General features: G+C 33.3%; 1 protein-coding gene across 2 annotated transcripts in view; it reads left to right on the forward strand.

Annotated features, from left to right (window-relative positions):
• Nucleotides 1–19,561, forward strand: part of arhgap27 (Rho GTPase activating protein 27) — an 84,274-nt gene extending 64,713 nt beyond the window's left edge. Inside the window, exons 7-18 of one of the 2 annotated variants that reach the window (XM_056469238.1) lie at nt 1,451–1,522; nt 3,059–3,126; nt 3,217–3,304; nt 4,434–4,535; nt 4,614–4,712; nt 4,867–4,969; nt 7,258–7,383; nt 7,460–7,558; nt 9,551–9,628; nt 10,876–11,004; nt 13,808–13,913; nt 16,807–19,561. In XM_056469238.1, the coding sequence (XP_056325213.1) occupies nt 1,451–1,522; nt 3,059–3,126; nt 3,217–3,304; nt 4,434–4,535; nt 4,614–4,712; nt 4,867–4,969; nt 7,258–7,383; nt 7,460–7,558; nt 9,551–9,628; nt 10,876–11,004; nt 13,808–13,913; nt 16,807–16,981 (1,245 nt within the window). In that variant the 3' untranslated portion in view covers nt 16,982–19,561. The remainder of the gene's footprint in view (nt 1–1,450; nt 1,523–3,058; nt 3,127–3,216; nt 3,305–4,433; nt 4,536–4,613; nt 4,713–4,866; nt 4,970–7,257; nt 7,384–7,459; nt 7,559–9,550; nt 9,629–10,875; nt 11,005–13,807; nt 13,914–16,806) is intronic. The other variant, XM_056469239.1, reaches the window with a different exon arrangement.
• Nucleotides 19,562–21,087: the final 1,526 nt, after the last annotated feature.

Consider the following 21,087-nt stretch of genomic DNA (forward strand, 5'->3'; position numbering starts at 1 on the left):
CCCCCACAAGTCCAAAGACATGCGGTACAGGTGAATTGGGTAAGCTAAATTGTCCGTAGTGTATGTGTGTGATTGAGTGTGTATGGATGTTTCTCAGTGATGGGTTGCGGCTGGAAGGGCATCGGCTGCGTAAAACATATGCTGGATAAATTGACGGTTCATTCCGCTGTGGCGACCCCGGATTAATAAAGGGGAGCAAGTATGAAGCAATGACTGTATAAAATAGTTATTAAGATGGTTTCGCGTTGGTGCGCATGGGGACTGAACCAAAAAGCTGAGAGGGGGAGATGGGTCTGAAATATGGGAGACTCCCGTGTTGGCAGATATGATTGGCAAAGATTAAATACACGATTCGAGGCTCGAAACACAAGTTCCTAGACAAATGGTCCCCCTTTATTAAATACTTTGAAGACTCCCTGGCCTTTAGAAAAAATGTATTTATTTATTTTTATTTTATTTTCTCTTCTATGTTATTTCTGTTTTATACTCTTTGGATATTACCAAACTCCTCATGTCAAATGATAACATATTGACTAAAAAATATGACAATGTATTGAATCACTGTCAACTTTGATATATCTGGAAGGTTTTGTGATTCAAGAGGATATGACCGTTTGGTTTTTAATTATAATTTCTTTTTATTTATTATTAATATTAAAAATAAAAAATATTTTATTCATTTATTTATTTATTTTTTGTATTAAGATGCACCTCTTTTGTATATTCCTTCTTTTGGATGTTGCCAAGCCTCTCATGTTAAATGACAACATATGAACTGAACAAATATGGTACACTCTGTTTTCTCACTGTCAACTCAGAAACTCTGGAATGATATACATTTAATTTTTATGGGTTTTTTTTCTTTTCTTTCAGTGCTGTGGTTGTGGTAGGGTAGGGGTAATGTAATGCTTTAAATTGTAAATGCAAAAAAACTCAATAAATAAATATAAAAAAAGAAAGAAAATGAATGAATGAATGAATGAATGAATGAATGAATGAATGAATGAATGAATGAATGAATGAATGAATGCATATACTGAAAATAATGAAAATTGAAATTCAACAGGGATGTGGCAACCCCATAATTTAATGGTATGGGAAACACTGTCAGGATTTGGCAAATGGTTAACCTTGCTTTGTGGAATACACCCCTGATGCCTTTGATGAACACCTGATCCTTCATGCATGTCCTTAGTGACACTGTTTCCCAAATTGGCTCTTTATAGTGCACCTGAGACTCAGTTTGTTGCTCTATTTAAAACCTCCTCCTCACTCAGTTTTATAGCCTGTCATTGCACAAATGTTCAGCATTAATCCCATTTCACTGAACTTTTTTCATGGAAACACCAGGATACTGGACAGTATCACTGTTTCCTAAGGCATGCGATGTGAGAATTTTATTCATTCATTTTTCATTCATTTTTTTGAGTTTGTCATTTTATTTTAACAGAAGAATCATTCATCATATATTCAGAATACATCAGACAGTGAAGCCTCCAGCTCTCCCGATACTCCACACAACGTAAGACACCAGACCAAACATTAATACCTTTCTAAATATTAGAATAAACACCAATAATCAAATGAAATCTTCAGACATCACCCACATCAAAAATACTATAGTCATTTATAGTAAGCTATAGTATGCTAATACAACAACTAACTATAGTACTATAAACAAAAAAACAATACTGTATATTTTCAAAGCTATATATATTATACTACAATACGACATAGTTTGCTGTAGCAAAAACTAAAGTATACTGCAGTAGTTATTACAGTTTACCAGTTCACTTAATCCAACAGTATGCTGTAGCATTCATACTGAAGAGTTGTAAATACTATATACAATACACTTTACTATAGGATGGTTCAGTAGTTGCTATAAATTACCATAGTATTTGTTCATGTGGGCATTCATATTATTCTACCGCTCAAATAAAACTGCTTCTGCAAATTAGGAGCAGAAGTGGTCAAATCAGCAGATAAATAATAAATACATGCATATGTATTTGCATATGCATAAATACAGTATTATTTTGTCACACTGCCCCCTGGTGGTTATTAGTGAAACTCACAGTCTGGCAAGAAATCATAGCAATAGCTGGACATTTCTGTTTACAATTTGAGATTTGCAATGACAGTACTGTGATATTGTTTTAAATATTCATACTGTAAATATAAAGTAGCATGATAAATTAAAATGTACTATTAAATTAACATCCAATGCCATTTTTACTTTTGGACTTGATTTTTATCAGTCATTCATAAAGGCAAGACATATTGGCTTTAAACTTGTTTTATAATATAGTACTATTTAACTGTCATGAATAAATAAAATGCAGGTTAATTTACACTTGTGACTGCACATTCAGGTGACATTGACATTTGATTAAAGGGGTTTTAGCTCAAACTACACAGTAAAAAGTATCGATAAATTAGAAGTTTTCTGTATTTAGTGATTCATGTTGTTCATGTTCATGCTTTTGAATTGCATTACAGGACCTTGATCTTTCGTCCAACAACCTTTAAGCTTGAAAAAGTGACTTTTATTAACATTTTAACATATTAAAGTGCTATATTGTCTGTGTTTGTGTTATATATTACAGTACAAACACCTTGTAATAAACTGCCAGCACATACTCTGTTATTTTACAGACTCATTTCTCTATATATTATTATTTTTTATACATTATATTATTTCAAACTACTAAAACGTCAGTAAAAAAACTGTAGAGTTTAATTTTCATCATCAAAAGTTGACAGAGCAGAGCATGTTTGAACTTGAACCATGTTTAATGTTCTTGTGTGTGTAGATAGCATTAGCTTGCTTTTGATACTTTATGAAATAATCAATATATCAATAAATTAGTTCCTAAAAGCATTAAATATCTCAATAATTTCCTATTTTCCATATAGAGCTCTTATCATTTGCTTTGCTCTCATGGTATCAGACATTTTTGTCCCTTTTGTTATTGTTTCAGTTTGTTAATCATTGATATTAATCATAAAATCAATAACGAGGTTGTATTTATTAACATAATCATATTTTTTTCAGGTTTCAAATTTGGAGAAGGCTGGAATACTGAATAAAACAAAGGTGTCTGAAAATGGGAAGAAAGTCAGGTAAAGGTTTCCATCATGATCTTGGTTGAATGGCCATAAATAGACTTTTTTTTTTGGTCTAATTCTAACATTTGATCAATTCTCCAACAGGAAGAACTGGGGTCATTCCTGGACGGTTCTCCATGGAGGAATACTGACCTTCCATAAAGACCCGAAGTCCACACCAGCCGGAGCATCGGTGAGTTCACAGCACCACAGTTTAAAATACAGTCATTTTAGGTTAACTAGGTTAATCAATTGGAATTATTGTAAAAACTGCTAATTTAATAGACTCAAGGATTTCTACTAAGACAAAAGTCTTGGCGTCGATCACAGTTGTAAGAACAACAAATAATAAATAACTTCTAGTTGATCATTTGGAAAGGTGGCAGAAGTAGATTTTACTGATGAATCTTCTGTTGAACTGCATCCCAGTCATCACAAATACTGCAAAAGACCTACTGGAACCGTCATGGACCCAAGATTTTCACAGAAATCAGTCAAGTTTGGTGAAGGAAAAGTCAAGGTTTGGGGTTACATTCAGTATGGGGGCGTGCAAGAGATCTGCAGAGTGGATGGCAACCTCAACAGCCTGAGGTATCAAGCCATTTGTACTTACAAACCACAGGAGAGGGCAAATTCTTCAGCAGGATAGCGCTCCTTCTCATACTTCAGCCTCCACATCAAAGTTCCTAAAAGCAAAGAAGGATTGGCCAGCCCAGTCACCAGAAATGAACCTTATTGAGCATGTCTGGGGTAAGATGGAGGAGGCATTAAAGATGAATCCAAATAATCTTGATGAATTCTGGGAGTCCTGCAAGAACGCTTTCTTAGCCATTCCAGATGACTTTATTAATAAGATATTAGAGTCAGTGCAGAGATGTATGAATGCAGTCCTCCACGCTCATGGGAGTCATACACAATATTCATTCTTTTTCCACTGCACCATGACTTTATATTCTATATTGGGCATTATTTCTGTTCAGTGACAAGACTTTTGACTAAGCTAAATAAATACTTAAAAATCAAGGCATGGTCATATTTTATTGTGGTAAAATAAGCTTAATCTATAGGCCTTTGCTTTTCATATAAGCCACTTCTGATACCAAATGATCAACTAGAAGTCAAGATTTTATTTGTTGTTCCTAAAACTTCAGGTAGTGTCAGGTAGTGTTATTAAAAAAAAAAAAAAAAAAAAAAAAAATATATATATATATATATATATATATATATATATATATATATATATATATATATATATATATATGTAAATTTAATATGATGCAGATTTCCAAATTTAGACACTGATTGTGTTTTATATTTTGAAGAGCAAGACAAATCAGATACTCCCAGAATTCACAGTGGATCTGAAAGGCGCCACAATTAACCGGGCGCCCAAGGAGAAATCAAGCAAGAAAAACGTTCTGGAGGTACAGTACGGCCTTCAGTATGCTTATATTGTATACTTCTTGGGTGTGAATTTTGATGTAATGTGTTTGCTTGTTCAGCTTAAGACTCGGACTGGTGCCGAATACTTGATCCAGTACGACACTGATAGCATCATCCAAGATTGGTATAAAGTTATCTTAGATACCATACACCAGCTGGTAAGTCTTGCATCATAGTATAAAAATGATCAATAACAAAAATCTGTATATTTTATTCAATGCAGTTTAAAACTGCTGGGTGGTTTTGACCCAAATTAGCTTCAAATGTGGACAGATGTGTAATTACATGTGTGTTTTTGCTGTGGGCCATCAGAATGGGGATCAGCATCACTCTGAAGAAGAGGAGGAGGTCATTGAGAAATCTCCAACCTTAGACAGAGAGGAGAGACCCTTTGAAAAACGAACTATGAGCACTGGTAATTCATTCAGCTCCTCACATTCAAGATTTTCTGCATTACTATATTTAGTTTTTAACAATATGTCCTGTTTACTTTTATTAGGTGGATTTTTCGGTACTAGACAACTCCTTTATGTTTTCACAGGATTTCCTATAATAGTTTTCTTCTGGGGAAAGTTTTATTTTTTGTTTTATTTCGGCTAGAATAAAAGCAGTTTTAGGGTCAATATTATTAGCCCCCTTAAGCATTTTATCCCAATTGTCTACAGAACAAACCATCGTTATGCAATGATTAGTTTAACCTAATGTAGTTAACCTAAATAACTTAATTAAGCTTTTAAATGTCACTTTCAGCTGAATACTAGTATCTTGAAAATATAAGGTAAAATATGATGTACTGTCGTCATGGCAAAGATAAAAGAAATCAGTTATTAGAAATGAGTTATTAAAACTATTATGTTTAGAAATGTGTTGAAAAATCTTTCCGTTAAGCAGAAATTGGAGAAAAAATACAGGGGGGCTGATAAATCAAGAGAGCTAATAATTCTGACTTCAACTGTATATATAGCAGCATATTTCATATCATTTGTGATTAATATTGTGTTGCTTATGTTAATATGTAGCGCAAAGGTATTTAAAAACGAATGCATTGAAAACAGATTGGGTGCCATCTGGTAATGGAAGATGCCACATGAATAAATCATCTGTAATACTGTGATGTAACCACTAGGTGCTGTAATATTTGGATTTGTCTGAGACACTCTTAATGGGGATTCTTTTTAAGCAAAACTACAATACAAACAGAAAAGCGTAGAAGGTTATTTCAATTTAAAATAACCTTTTTCTGTTTGAATGTACTTTAAAATGTCATTTATTCCTAAAATTTTACTCTAAAACTTTAACATTTGTCTTCCATCTTCCATCCCTGCTGAAAAATCCAGCTTAAACCAGCCTAGGCTGGTTGGCTGGTTTTAGCTGGTTGACCAGCCTGGTTTTAGAGGGGTTTGGCCATTTCCAGACTGGTCTTAGCTGGTCAGGCTGGAAAATGACCAGATAAATCCAGCTTTAACCAACTTAACCAGCCTGGTTTAAGCCAAACATAGCTGGTTTTGGCTGGGCTCCCAGCCTGGCTAGGCTGGTCAAGCTGTTTTTTTCCGTAGGGCAGTCACAGAATCCTTTAAAAATCAGATTAAGTTTTTTAAAATCAGATTAATCAGATATCAGATAAACATTATCTTATTTCTTATCTTATTATTAAGTGTTGAAAACAACTGTGCTGCTTCATAATACATGATGTACACCATGATTATCTTGCTGGGCTAGCAACGTGCAAGAAGCATATTAGCAACATGCCAAGTCATATTATTACCTGATAACAACATACTAATCTATGTTTCAAACATGCAATATTCTTATTGAAGCTAGAAACATGGTAACAATATGCTAATTCATGTTAGCAAGTCTTGCTAACAACATGTTACTTCATGTTCGAAACATGCTAACGCCATGCTAAATTGTGTTAAAACAAGCTAACAGTATGCTAAAGTCATGTTAACATTGGGAAATCATGCTAGAAATGTAATAATTGTTGCTAGGAATGTTTTCTATAATCCTCATTTTTTATCTGTCTGTCTATGTATCTGTCTGTCTATCTGTCTGTCTATCTGTCTCACCGTCCGTCCGTCCGTCCGTCCTTCTGTCCGTCTGTCCATCTATCTATCTATCTATCTATCTATCTATCTATCTATCTATCTATCTATCTATCTATCTATCTATCTATCTATCTATCTATCTATCTATCTATCTATCTATCTATCTATCTATCCATCTATCCATCCATCCATCCATCCATCTATCTATTTTATATGAAGATTTATATGCATTTAGACATTATAAAGCTTTAGGCATTATGAAGATTGGTTTATTTGTAGACCCTACACCAGAAGATTGCAGTATTTTGACATTTTTTACACCTCCTCGATCATTTTTTATAGTCATTTTCACAGAGAAAATCACAAATGTGACTATTTATCCTTTTTTTGTGTGATTTGTTTTATTTATATAGTACAGCAAATGCCAAAATCTGTTCTACCATTCTGATGAAACATAGAAAAAAACATGAAAATGTAGACTTTTATAAGCCTAAAATGTCTGAATATAGTTTTGTTATAAAAGCAATGTTCACCTTGTAATGAAAGTACTGTAAATATTTACTCTGCCTCAAGATTAAAGCAGAAAAATGTGTTAAAACGGTGTAATAAAAGCAGACAATGCTCATGAGTGTTGCGGCTCTCTTCTGTCCACCAGCATCTCGACAGCCTTCAACCAGTTCCACATCTGAAGCGGAACAGAAGAAAGTTCGCACCAAACTGAAGAAGTTCCTCCTGAAGCGTCCCACACTGCAGTCCGTCAAAGACAAGGGTTACATCAGAGGTCAGAGCAGCGTCCAGCAACCTTTTGTTACTGTCACTGAAGATAAACTGACTCTGATCTGCCTCTTTCTCTTCAGAAAATGTGTTCGGATGTCATCTGCACAATCTCTGCAGCCAGGAGAAGACCAGAGTGCCCAGCTTTGTGGAGAAATGCATTCGGGCCGTTGAGAAAAGAGGTGCGTTGCTTTTACAAAACCGCAAAACCTGTGTTAAAACTGAAGTTGGTTTACTAGTTGAAGTAATAAAGTTCATTTAATACCAAGGTAATAACCATATCTTTAACATTAGAGGAACTACTTTGGATTGTAGTGGTCTTTTTTGAACTATTTGGACATAATATAGTAAAGTTTGAATTAGTTTTTGTATTATATTATACTATATATTGTATTTGCATTTTTGTATTATTTGTAAGTTTGTGCTTTGTCGTTTTGTGTTTTCTTTTTGTCTTTATCATCATTTATTATTTATTCATTTCTATTTTAGTTACAATTTTGAGTCTTTTAGCACATCAAGTCAACCACATAAAATTGAGAAATATTTTCTTGGCCACACTGACTATACACTCACCGGCCGCTTTATTAGGTACACCTTACAAGTTTCCTCTCTGAACTGCCTTAATCCTTTGTGGCATAGATTCAGCAAGGTACTGGAAATATTTACTCAGAGGTTTTGGTCCATATTGACATGATAGCATCACGCAGTTGCTGCAGATTTGTCGGCTGCACATCCATGATGCGAACCACATCACATATGTGCTCTATTGGATTGAGTTCTGGTGAGTGTGGAGGCCATTTGAGTACAGTGGACTCATTGTCATGTTTAAGAAACCAATCTGAGATGATTCGCTCTTTATGACATGGCGCGTTTTCCTGCTGGACGTAGCCAGAAGATGGGTACACTGTGGTCATAAAGGGATGGACATGGTCAGCAACAATACTCAGGTAGGCTGTGGCGTTGACACAATGCTCAATTGGTACTAATGGGCCCAAAGTGTGCCAAGAAAACATCCCCCACACCATTACACCACCACCACCAGCCTGAACCGCAGATACAAGGCAGGATGAATCCATGCTTTCATGTTGTTGATGCCAAATTCTGACCCTATCATCCGAATGTCGCAGCAGAATTTGTCACTCATCAGACCAGGCAATGTTTCTCCAATCTTCTATTGCCCAATTTTGGTGAGCCTGTGCCAGTTGTAGCCTCAGTTTCCTGTTCTTAGGTGACAGGAGTGGCACCTGGTGTGGTCTTCTCCGCCTCAAGGTTGGACCTGTTGTGTGTTCAGTGATGCTCTTCTGCAGACCTCGGTTGCAACAAGTGGTTATTTAAGTTACTGATGCCTTTCTATCAGCTGGAACCAGTCTGGCCATTCTCCTCTGACCTCTGTCATCAACAAGGAATTTGCGCCCACAGAACTGCCGCTCACTAGATATTTTTTCTTTTTCGGACCATTCTCTGTAAATCCTAGAGATGGTTGTGCGTGAAACTTCCAGTAGATCAGCAGTTTCTGAAATACTTAGACCAGCCCGTCTGGCACCAACAATCATGGCATGTTCAATTAAATCCCCTTTCTTCCCCATTCTGATGCTCGGTTTGAACTTCAGCAGATCGTCTTGACCATGTCTACATGCCTAAATGCGTTGAGCTGCTGCCATGTGATTGGCTGATTAGAAATCTGCGTTAACGAACAGTTGGACAGGTGTACCTAATAAAGTGGCCGGTAAGTGTATAGCTGTACATGTTAACTAATAAGAATGACATATTTATTCTTATTTATTTTCACCTTTTATGTGGAAAGCGCATATAAGCTGAGCTGAGTAAATCATTGTCTTGTCACCTTCACTGATGAATTGCATAAACAAGACTTTTCAACTTGATGACACTGACACTTTCATTGACATCAATACTTGCTTTAGAGGAATGAGCTCTCCATTTTGAGCAAGTGACACGCTTTTGCAGGTTATCAACTAGGTTTTGCAGTACTAATTGTTTTGAGAAATACATTAACTGTTGTGCAAATGTAAACAGTGTTGTGAGAAATGCACCAATCCACTGAGAAAAACTGTAAGACATTTGCCCCCCTGCCAGTGTTGTCTAAGGAGATTTTAGCTCTGTTTAATGTATAGAAATCCAGCCACTGACCTGATTTTTGTTGTTTCCTTCACCAGGTCTAGAAATCGATGGACTCTACAGAGTCAGTGGGAATCTGGCGGTTATCCAGAAACTGCGCTTCAAAGCAGATCATGGTAAAATTCATAATTTAAAATTCATGCTCTTTACTTTATGTCTGACCCGAGATTAATTTTATTATTAATTTATTATTAGATATTTTATAACTTTTAACATTGACAAACACACCCAGCAGGCACAGGATGTCAACATGACATCAGATTGATGTTGTACCCCAATGGTGGGGATGTTGCATTTTGTTTGGAAATGAATCCAACATCAGGCAGATGTCAATATCCGATGTCCAACCTAAAATCAACCAAATATCAATGTCAATGACAACTTGACATTATGTGGCCGTTATCACTATGACGTCTATCAGACATTGGATTTTGGTTGCCGTACCTGATGAATAAATGTCAGTATTTCACGTCAATATGACGGCGGTTTAAGATGTTGGCTCGATGTTATATTTTGTTCAGTTTCCAACACAACCTAAAATCAACCAAATATCAACGTCATTTGACATCAAAATAACGTTGCCCTTATACGCTGGCTAGACATTGAATTTTGGTCACCTAACGTCACGATCTAAATCTAACCTAATATTAAAATCTTATGATGTCGTGTGCCTGCTGGGCATTAGTACTAGCAAAACAACTAGTTCATAAAATACAGCGCTGATGTCTGCACAAATGACAGTAATAATCTTATTAATCACAATCTGACAGTGTGCTTTATTTACGTCAAACATTATACATATTGTGTACATAATTATTGATTGAAGTTATGCTGTGTGTAGTCTTTCTTTTGCGAAGGTATGTAATGATACATAAACGGGTGAGTTTAGGACCATGATTCACTCATGAAATCTGATATTGGCCACATTTAATACAACAATGTGAACAACTATACAAAAAAATTGAATCTGATACATAATCAGAAGTCTCACAGTGTGAACATAAAGCTGTATTTGAGCTTGTTTGTCTTTGTGTGTAGCTGAACTCATCATTCACCCATTATAAGAGCTGACACTTTCAATGTTAAACATCGGGTGTAATTTGGACTGTACATAATGTAAAAGTGATACCTCAAAATCATGTGGGTTATTGAGGAGTTACAGTGCTATTCACTCTGAATAAAATCAGATTTTAAAGCTTGAAAACGAGGCAAAACAAAGCACCATAAGCTAGCAATGAATAAAAACACCCACATAACAGTCCAGTTTTTTTGGTAAGAATGATTTTCTAGGACTCAAGCTTACATTTTAAAGCATTTCTCTGCATCTCTGTCTGATTCTCTGTGTTTCTCTTTGTTTCTCCAGAGGATCTGGACCTGGAGGAGGGAAACTGGGATATTCATGTGATCACAGGAGCGCTGAAACTCTTCTTCAGAGAACTGCAGGAGCCTCTCTTTCCTTACAACCTCTTCAATGAGTTCATCTGTGCAATTAGTAAGATTTAATCAACAAACATAGCAGAATGAACATTTACTGTATACTATTTCAGTTTCCATTCTTCTACTGTACTGAACAACGTGATCATTTTAAACCTCTAGACCAGGGGTTCCCAAACTTTTCAGCCCGCGACCCCTAAAATAACAATGCCAGTGACTCGCAGTCCCCAATATGCTCTGAGGTGATTATGAATATATAAATCTTGCACGCAATGGTGCACACACATCAATAAGCCCAAGTCTATTCTTCATTTCATTTTGGAGAACAGCACTCAGAGATCATCCTCCATGTTCAGTTGTATTTATTTTTAATCTATGTGAGTACCATAAAGTTTTCAGAAAGTTTAACCTGGTGCCGTAAAATTAATCTGCTGCTTCTGACCACAGGGGTCGCAATCCAATGGAAAAAAAATAGCATGTTGTTTTTAATGTAACTATTAACTACTATTTTTTATTTTAACAATTACTATACTTTTTATCGATAAAATATAGGAAGTCTAATAGTTTAATCCAATGAATTTGATTGTAGAAAATCAACCCCCACCCCCCATTATCCCGCGACCCACCAAGGGGTCCTGACCCTCATTTTGGGAACCACTGCTCTAGAGCTCCTGTGTCTTAAAGGGATAGTTCACGCAAAACTGAAAATGATTATTTACTCACTCTTTGCTTACTCCAAACCTGTTTCATTCATTTTTTTCTGTTGAACACAATTTTTATGTTTTAATCGTGTAAGCCGGTAACCATTGACTTCTATTGTAAGGAATTCAGTGGTGAGCAGTTACCAGAACATTCTTCAAAATATCTTTTTTTTGAAACTCAAAAAGGTTTAGAACAACATTAGTTGAAACAAAATATAACATCGAGCCAACATCTTAAACCACCGTCATATTGACGTCAAATACTGACATTTATTCATCAGGGCACGTCAACCAAAATCCAATGTCTGATAGACGTCATAGTGATAACGGCCACATAATGTCAAGTTGTAACATCATTAGACATTGATATTTAATTGATTTTAGGTTGGACATTGGATATTGACATCGGCCTGATGTTGGATTCATTTCCAAACAAAATGCAACATCCCCACCATTGGGGTACAACATCAATTAAGTACATTGTGAGTAAATGTTCATATTTTGTGACCTACCCCTTTAAAGCTGCTTATAATAGCATAAGGAGGACAAAGAAAAGAGTACAGGTACTCAACAGACACACACACAGGTACTCTGAAATCTGTTTGTTTTTGAAGTCAGGGTTTTACATAAATTATTATGCTGATAATAGTATTCAAATTTATCAGTGCTCATACATTTTTTTTTACTTTTTTCTCAGGTCTTCTAACTTTACAATAGATACTTTTATATAGTATTATGCTCATAAGATGATTTGTACTAAAACATTGTTGTATTAAGCTCCAAAAGCTTTTACATATTTAGTTTTAATATAGTATTATGTGGTATTTTTACATGATTCTATATTTTCTGGAAATAGTTTTTGTTAACCTGTGTGGGAAAGGGGAATTTATTTTCATTAGTTTTGTGTCTTTACTTTTATTAGAAAAATAAACAGATTAATCAATCTTTTTCTTTTGTATGATACCACATATTGACCATTCATACTTCTTCTTTTTTACTGTGCTGCATACTTTTAGAAAGAACTGCTGACAAGAGGGAAATAGCAGAATAAGGATAAATATAGTGCGGGGGCCCTTGCTCCAGACTGCTGTCTAATAAGAAGTCTAGACATGTCACAAGGAGCATGATGCTTGTAGAAGTTGTGAAATATATTAAAGATGCACATAATTGTTCAGTTCTGGTATGCAGAGAAGGGTTGCAGAAAGAGGAAGTATGTCTGGGGTACAAGAGCCACAGGACTGCAGAATGACTGATAAGTGACGTTACACTAAAACTCCACCTGTTAATATCAGTCGTGCATATATGCTGGAGTCAGGGAAATGTATGTTAGTTGTGAACCTCTTGAATGTAATTCTGGTATTGCATTGGGGTAACGTAACCCAGAGTTCTGTCATCCAATTATTCATTTGTATCTAATAAATTAATAATATTGTTGGCATTGAAGAAAACCCTCTCCAGACCTTTTCTGCATGGAATTGGCTTGATAATCCAACACCTGCTATATGCACTTTAAAGCATAGAATTACAGTTAAAATAACAAAAAAGAAGTGTCTTTTTTATCTTTAGATTCATTTACTCACACTAAAGAGGTTTTTTTAATTTTCTGTTGAACAAAAAACAAGATATTCTGAGGAAAAACTGCCTCTGACCTCCATTAGGAACAAAAAACAATATGGAAGTCAATGTCTGGGTTTTTCCAACATTCTTCAAAGTATCTTCTTTTCTGTTCAAAATAAAAATGAATACACAAACAGGTCTGGAAGTGATGGAATTGTTTTTTTAGGATAGTGAGCTGTTCCTTTAAGAAATCAGTATTTGGTTAACCTATTTGTTATTTTGACCTACTGTTATTGTCTGCAGCAAAATAAAGCTACAATATTTTTGAGTTTTTTATATGAATATTTGATAGTCTTTCATTAAAGGGATAGTTCGGCCAAAAGTGACAATTCTGTCAGCATTTATTCATCATTAACTTGTTCCAAACCTGCTTGAGCTTCTTTCTTCTGTTGAACACAAAAGAAGATAATTTGAAGAAAGCTAAAAATGCATCAATGTTTCTAATCCCTTGTAGTTTACTTAAGTAGTAAGTATATTTTCATTTGTTGGTTGAACTATCCCTTTAATTTGTGCCACTAAAGTTTTTCTTTTGCTTTGATGCAGAAACCCCTGATTATTACAGTAAGATATCGCACATGAGGAATCTGGTTCGGTCTTTACCTCCACCCAACCATGACACAATGGAGGCTCTCTTCAGCCATCTACGCAGGTATGTTGTGTTTCATTTATTCAGATATTCTCATAAAATGACAGTAAATTCGACAGTAAATATTCTACAGTAAAAATGCGTCACCTGGTTAGCAGAACTTTTCCTTAGTACAGTTGAAGTCAGAATTATTAGCCCTCCTGAATGATTAGCCCCCTGTTTATCTTTTCCCCAATTTCTGGAGAGAAGATTTTTTCAACACATTTCTAAACAGAATTTTTTAACAGCGATTTTTGTGTTTGAGAAAGCTAAATCATTTCCATATTGACAAACACATGATGATTTTATTTTACCATGCTTTTCTTGAATCCGTTTAATCCCTTGCTTTGGTGTCATGGTTTGGGAATCTCTCTGTCAAGAATAAAAACTCACTAAATCAAATAGTGGTCCAGTAAGCTGACTGGGGTGTCACTAGCTAATCTAGAGGCTGTGTACACCAGGCAGCTAAAGAGAATCCCAAATTGAATTTTAAGTGACACTGCTCATCCCCTACACTCAGAGTTTCAGCTCCTTCCTTCTGGTCTCAGGTTTCTAGTATTAAGATATAGAACGAAACGATACAAAAATAGTTTCATACCAGCAGCCATTATATATTTAAATAAGGCATAGACTAAAGCAGAGGTATTTTGGTGACCTGTATATTTTAGATCGTTTTAAACATTTATTTGGGGGAGGGGGGGTGGACACTTGAAGTGATTATTCATTTATACTTAATAAGTGTTTTTATGTATATGTTTTATGTCCTAATGTTCATTTGTTGTTGTTACTGTGTTGAAACACGGGGATGACAGAGACAACGTTAGGATCCAAGTGACTAGATATTTTTCGTGATACTAGTATTCAGCTTAAAGTGACTTTTAAAGGCTTAACTAGGTTAATTAGGCAAGTTAGGCTGAATATATATTTGTTGTTTATTTTGTTTTATTTGTTTATACATAAGGTTTTTTGTATTTGTTTATCTGTTTTTTTTATATTTTACCTGATGTTGATGTTGTTTCCTATTATTTGTTTATGTTTGTGAAGCATTTTGAGTTGCATGCAGTAGGAAAAGTGATATACTAATAAAATGTATTATTGTTATTATTGTCATTATTATTATTATTATTATTATTATTATTATTATTATTATTATTATTATTATTATTATTATTATTATTATTATTATTATTATTATTATCATTATTATTATTGTCATTATTATTATTATTATTGTCATTATTATTATTATTATTGTCATTATTATTATTATTTTTATTATTGTCATTATTATTGTCATTATTATTATTATTATTATTGTTGTCATTATTATTATTATTATTATTATTATTATTATTATTATTATCATTATTATTATTGTCATTATTATTATTATTATTATTATTATTATTATTATTATTATTATTATTGTCATTATTATTATTATTATTGTCATTATTATTATTATTTTATTATTGTCATTATTATTGTCATTATTATTATTATTATTATTATTATTATTATTATCATTATTATTATTGTCATTATTATTATTATTATTATTATTATTATTATTATTATTATTATTATTGTCATTATTATTATTATTATTGTCATTATTATTATTATTTTTATTATTGTCATTATTATTGTCATTATTATTATTATTATTATTATTATTGTCATTATTATTATTATTATTGTCATTATTATTATTATTATTGTCATTATTATTATTATTATTATCATTATTATTATTATTATTATTATTGTCATTATTATTATTATTATTATTATTATTATTATTATTATTATTATTATTATTATTATTGTCATTATTATTATTATTATTGTCATTATTATTATTATTATTATTGTCATTATTATTATTATTATTATTATTATTATTATTATTATTATTATTGTCATTATTATTATTATTATTATTATTATTATTATTGTCATTATTATTATTATTATTATTATTGTCATTATTATTATTATTATTATTATTATTATTGTCATTATTATTATTATTATTATTGTCATTATTATTATTATTATTATTATTATTGTCATTATTATTATTATTATTATTATTGTCATTATTATTATTATTATTATTGTCATTATTATTATTATTATTATTATTATTATTATTATTATTATTATTATTATTGTCATTATTATTATTATTATTATTATTGTCATTATTATTGTTATTATTATTATTATTATTATTATTATTGTCATTATTATTATTATTATTATTATTATTATTATTATTGTCATTATTATTATTATTATTATTATTATTATTATTATTATTGTCATTATTATTATTATTATTATTAATATTATTATTATTATTATTATTATTATTATTAGTATTATTATTATTATTATTAATGTCATTGTCATTATTATTATTATTATTATTATTATTATTATTATTATTATTATTATTATTGTCATTATTGTTATTATTATTATTATTATTATTATTATTATTATTATTATTGTCATTATTATTATTATTATTATTAATGTCATTGTCATTATTATTATTATTATTATTATTATTATTATTATTATTATTATTATTATTATTATTATTATTATTGTCATTATTATTATTATTATTATTATTATTATTATTATTATTATTATTATTGTCATTATTATTATTATTATTATTATTATTATTATTATTATTATTATTATTAATGTTGTTGTCATTATTATTATTATTATTATTATTATTATTATACAAATTAATTAAATATGGTAGTTTGCTGTTTCTACTGTTATACTGTTTTTATTGCTAAAGTTCTGGCTGTTCTAGTTTTTTTTACCGTAAATTTTACAGATTGTGTCTAACAGTGTCCCAGTCTATAACAGCTCTGTCTCTGCTCTTCAGGGTTATTCAGCATGGCAATGAGAACAGAATGACTGTTCAGAACGTGGCCATCGTCTTCGGCCCGACGTTACTCAAGCCTGAGGAGGAGACGGCAAGCATCGCAACTTACATGGTCTTCCAAAACCAGATCGTGGAATTCTTACTCAGCGAATTCGAGTCAATCTTCCACATGTAATCGACCTGAACTTGCTCTTGACACAAACCCCCACTCAAATGCTGGAAATAACGAGAGAGGAGATGCAAAACTTCGTAACAACTCTGTAAAGGAAAACCTCTCTACACAGCAGGTTTCGAATAGAGATGCTGCAAAAAGCTAGAATGTAGCCTCTTTAATTAATATATTAATACACCTGAAACAGAAGCAGGTTTTTTATGAGGAGTATTAAATATTGAAGGAGAAGCAGACATTTTTTGCTGTTGGTTTACTCTCGCTTAAGCCATCGGGATGGATGTGTCGTCATTATCTGCATGAAACATTAAAGAGGATTTTTAGCTTTAACTGTGGTTCTTGATGATTTACAAAATGCCTGTCAAAAGCACTTTAACTCTCAACAGGCAAAATTAAAGAAATCACTATGGCTCCTTATGATAAATTAAGTTCTTGTGAAGCAAAATAATGATTCTGGGCAAGAAATTGTAGAGTATTTACATCATTATTACATAGACCGTTAATACAACAAACTGTAACACACTGTTTATTACAACTTTAGAAATACAGTTGAAAACCAAATGATTAGCTCCTATTTTTCATATTTCCCATCTGCTGTGTAATAGATGGTAGCTCAATGGGTAGCACTGTCGCCTCACAGCAAGAAGGTTGCTGGTTCGAGTCCTGGCTGGACCAGTTGGCATTTGTGTGTGGAGTTTGCATGTTCTCTCCATGTTGGTGTGGGTTACCCCCACAGTCCAAGCACATGCGCTATAGGTGAATTGGGTAAACAAAATTGGCCGTAGTGTAGTGTGTCTGTGAATGCGAGTGTGTATGGGTGTTTCCCAGTACTGGGTTGCAGCTGGAAGGGCATCTGTTGCTCTAAAATATGTTCTTTTTAAATGTCTGGGTATAAAATTGAAATATTTTCCCTTTTAAACACACTATATCTTATTTTGAGAAACATTTAAAATATTTTGAAACATTAAACGTCAGGCTAAATGAATTATTGACTTCTGATGTCTTCATTTCTTTAAAAAATAGATTTTTTTTAACTATTTAAAACAGCATCTCTGGATATCTTTTCTGCTGAAGATACTGTTGTTCTAAAAAAACAACAAAAAAACATAAATAAAAAATCTTACACACACCTTAGGAACGGTATTGCAGTAAATTTTGACGGTTTTAAAACCTTGACTTTTCTAAACCGCGATATACTTTGAAAACGGTTAACGTCTCATGTCAGAGACTAAACCGAAGAATCCATTCAAACCAATGAATGAATGAATGTTTAATAGAGCAAGGACATTTTTCAGAGTATTTCCTATTATTTTCTTCCAAAGAAAGTCTTTCTTTGATTATTTTTTGTTTTAAGCTCAAACAAAAAGACTGCTAAGGTCAATATTTTTCGATTTTGTTTTGATTGTCTACAGAGCAAACCAATGTTGTCCAATGACTTGCCTAATTAACCTAAGCTGCCTAATTATCCTAGTTAAGCCTTTAAATTGCACTTTAAGCTGAATAGTAGTATCTTGCAAACTATTATGTACTGTCACCTTGACAAAAAAGAAATAAATTAGTTATTAGAAATAACAGTTAATAAAATAATTCAAATTTCACAGGAAGGCAATTAGAGGTCACAGGAGGCTTGCACCATCCAAATTCAGGTAATGTTTAAATATTATTATTATTTATTTATTTTTTTTTTTGCATAGCCTGATGTTTGCTTCATAAGACCTCAACTTATCATCAAAAGCCTGGGGTGTTACTTTTATTTTGCCTTTTTATTATGTTTTTTTAGCACTCTTATAGTGCTCATAGCTGTTAACCTGCATTTCATGAATCACCAAGGAGCCCTGTTTCAGATCTAATAACTCTTTAATGGAAGTAAATCAACAGCAAGTTTTCTTTTGCGAGTGAACTATCCCTTTAAGACGAGCTGCCATGAACATTTTTCTAAGAATATTAGTAAGCTTTCTTTATCGAATGGTCTGCAGCTCCTCCACTTTATTTCTTGCTCTTTTAAAAGAGGTCAGCAGTAAATAATAATATTGCTTTTCTGTGGTATTTTGCATTCCTGTAGAGTTGTGTGAAACACTGAACGTTTTTACCCTTTTCATTTGTGTTGGCAATGTAATATTAGATATACGATACTGAACTGCAACATGCTTATGTTTAGTTTATGTTCAATTTACTTTCTCTTCTTCTAATACTTGCATTTGTAACATAGAACGTTATGAGGAAAACGTACTGCAGGACCTGGAATTGGAAATTGGAAATGCTAAGTTGTACATTGTCATTTAAAGGCACAATATTTTAGATCTTCTGGTACCAAAATATAGAACCTGTGAAATTTGCACATAGATGAGCATTAATATTTTGTGGAAATTGGCACACTTATATTTAGCAATAATCACTGTAAGATGTTTGAAGGCACGTGTGTGTGTGTGTGTGTGTGTGTGTGTGTGTGTGTGTGTGTGTGTGTGTGTGTGTGTGCGTGTGCGTGTGCGTGTGCGTGTGCGTGTGTGTGTATAGAAAAGGCATATTTATGCTGTACATTACCTGAAGTAAGCAAGCTTTTAATAAAGTAACTCTTTTATAAATTAACGCGTTGTTGTTCATGTATTTTTAATCATTTAGTAGTTTTATCCAAAGCGACTTGAATGATGTAATAATTACTAGACAGTCTAATGCAATATAAAATGGAGTACAAAGAATATATTGAGAGAGAGAGATTTATAAATAGATGTAGCTTTTTTTAAGTAATTGAATAGGAAAATATATAAAAGGGATTGTGTTAGATGGTCAATATACACTCACTGGCCACTTAGGTACACCTTATTAGTAACGGGTTGGACCTTATTTTTCCTTCAGAACTGGCTTAATCCTTCATGGCAAAGATTCAACAAGGTACTGGAAATATTCCTCAGAGATTTTGCTCCATATTGACATGATAGCATCATGCAGTTGCTGCAGATTTGTCAGCTGCACATCCATGATGCGAATCCCCCGTTCCACCACATCCCAAAGTTGCTCTATTGGATTGAGTTCTGGTGAGTGTGGAGGCCATTTGAGTACAGTGAATTCATGTTCAAGAAACCAGTCTGAGATGATTCATGCTTTATGACTTGGAGTGTTATCCTGCTGGAAGTAGCCATCAGAAGATGGGTACACTGGTCTTAAAGGGATCGACATGGTCAGCAACAATACTCAGGGAAGCTGAAGCGTTGACACGATGCTCAGTTGGTACCAATGGGCCCAAAGTGTGCCAAGAAAATATTCCACACACATTTACACCATCACCGTCCTGAACCGTTTCATGTTGTTGATGCCAAATCCTGACCCAACCATCTGAATGTCGCAGCAGAAATCGAGAATCATCAGACCAGGCAACGTTTCTCCAATCTTCTATTGTCCAGTTTTGGTGAGCCTGTGTGAATTGTAGCCTCAGTTTCCTGTTCTTAGCTGACAGGAGTGGCACCCGGTGTGGTCTTCTGCTGCTGTAGCCCCTCCGCCTCAAGGTTGGACATGTTGTGTGTTCAGTGATGCTCTTCTGCATAACTCGGTTGTAACGAGTGCTTATTTGAGTTACTGTTGCCTTTCTATCAGCTGGAACCAGTCTGGCCATTCTCCTCTGACCTTTGGCATCAACAAGGCATTTGCGCCCACAGAACTGCCGCTTGCTGGATATTTTCTCTATTTCAGAACATTCTCTGTAAACCTTAGAGAAGGATGTGCGTTAAACTCCCAGTAGATCAGCAGTTTCTGAAATATCCAGAGCAGCCTGTCTGGCACCAACAACCATGGCACGCTTAAAGTCACTTAAATCCTTTCTTCCCCATTCTGATGCTCGGTTTGAACTGCAGCAGATCGTCTTGACCATGTCTACATGCCTAAATACATTGAGCTGCTGCATTGTGATTGGCTGATTAGAAATTTGAGTTAACAAGCAGTTGGACAGGTGTGCCTAATAAAGTGGCCGATAAGTATGTTTTTTATAATGTATTTATAAAGAAAATTGGAAAACAGATAAAAAAAACCCTTTGTTAGCTTTTGTTGTTAATCAGATAATTAATGTTTAATTAATGTTAATCAACAGACAGACGAAAGAAAGAAAGAAAGAAAGAAAGAAA

Source organism: Danio aesculapii, chromosome 12 (assembly GCF_903798145.1).
Source record: "Danio aesculapii chromosome 12, fDanAes4.1, whole genome shotgun sequence".
Lineage (NCBI taxonomy): Eukaryota > Metazoa > Chordata > Actinopteri > Cypriniformes > Danionidae > Danio > Danio aesculapii.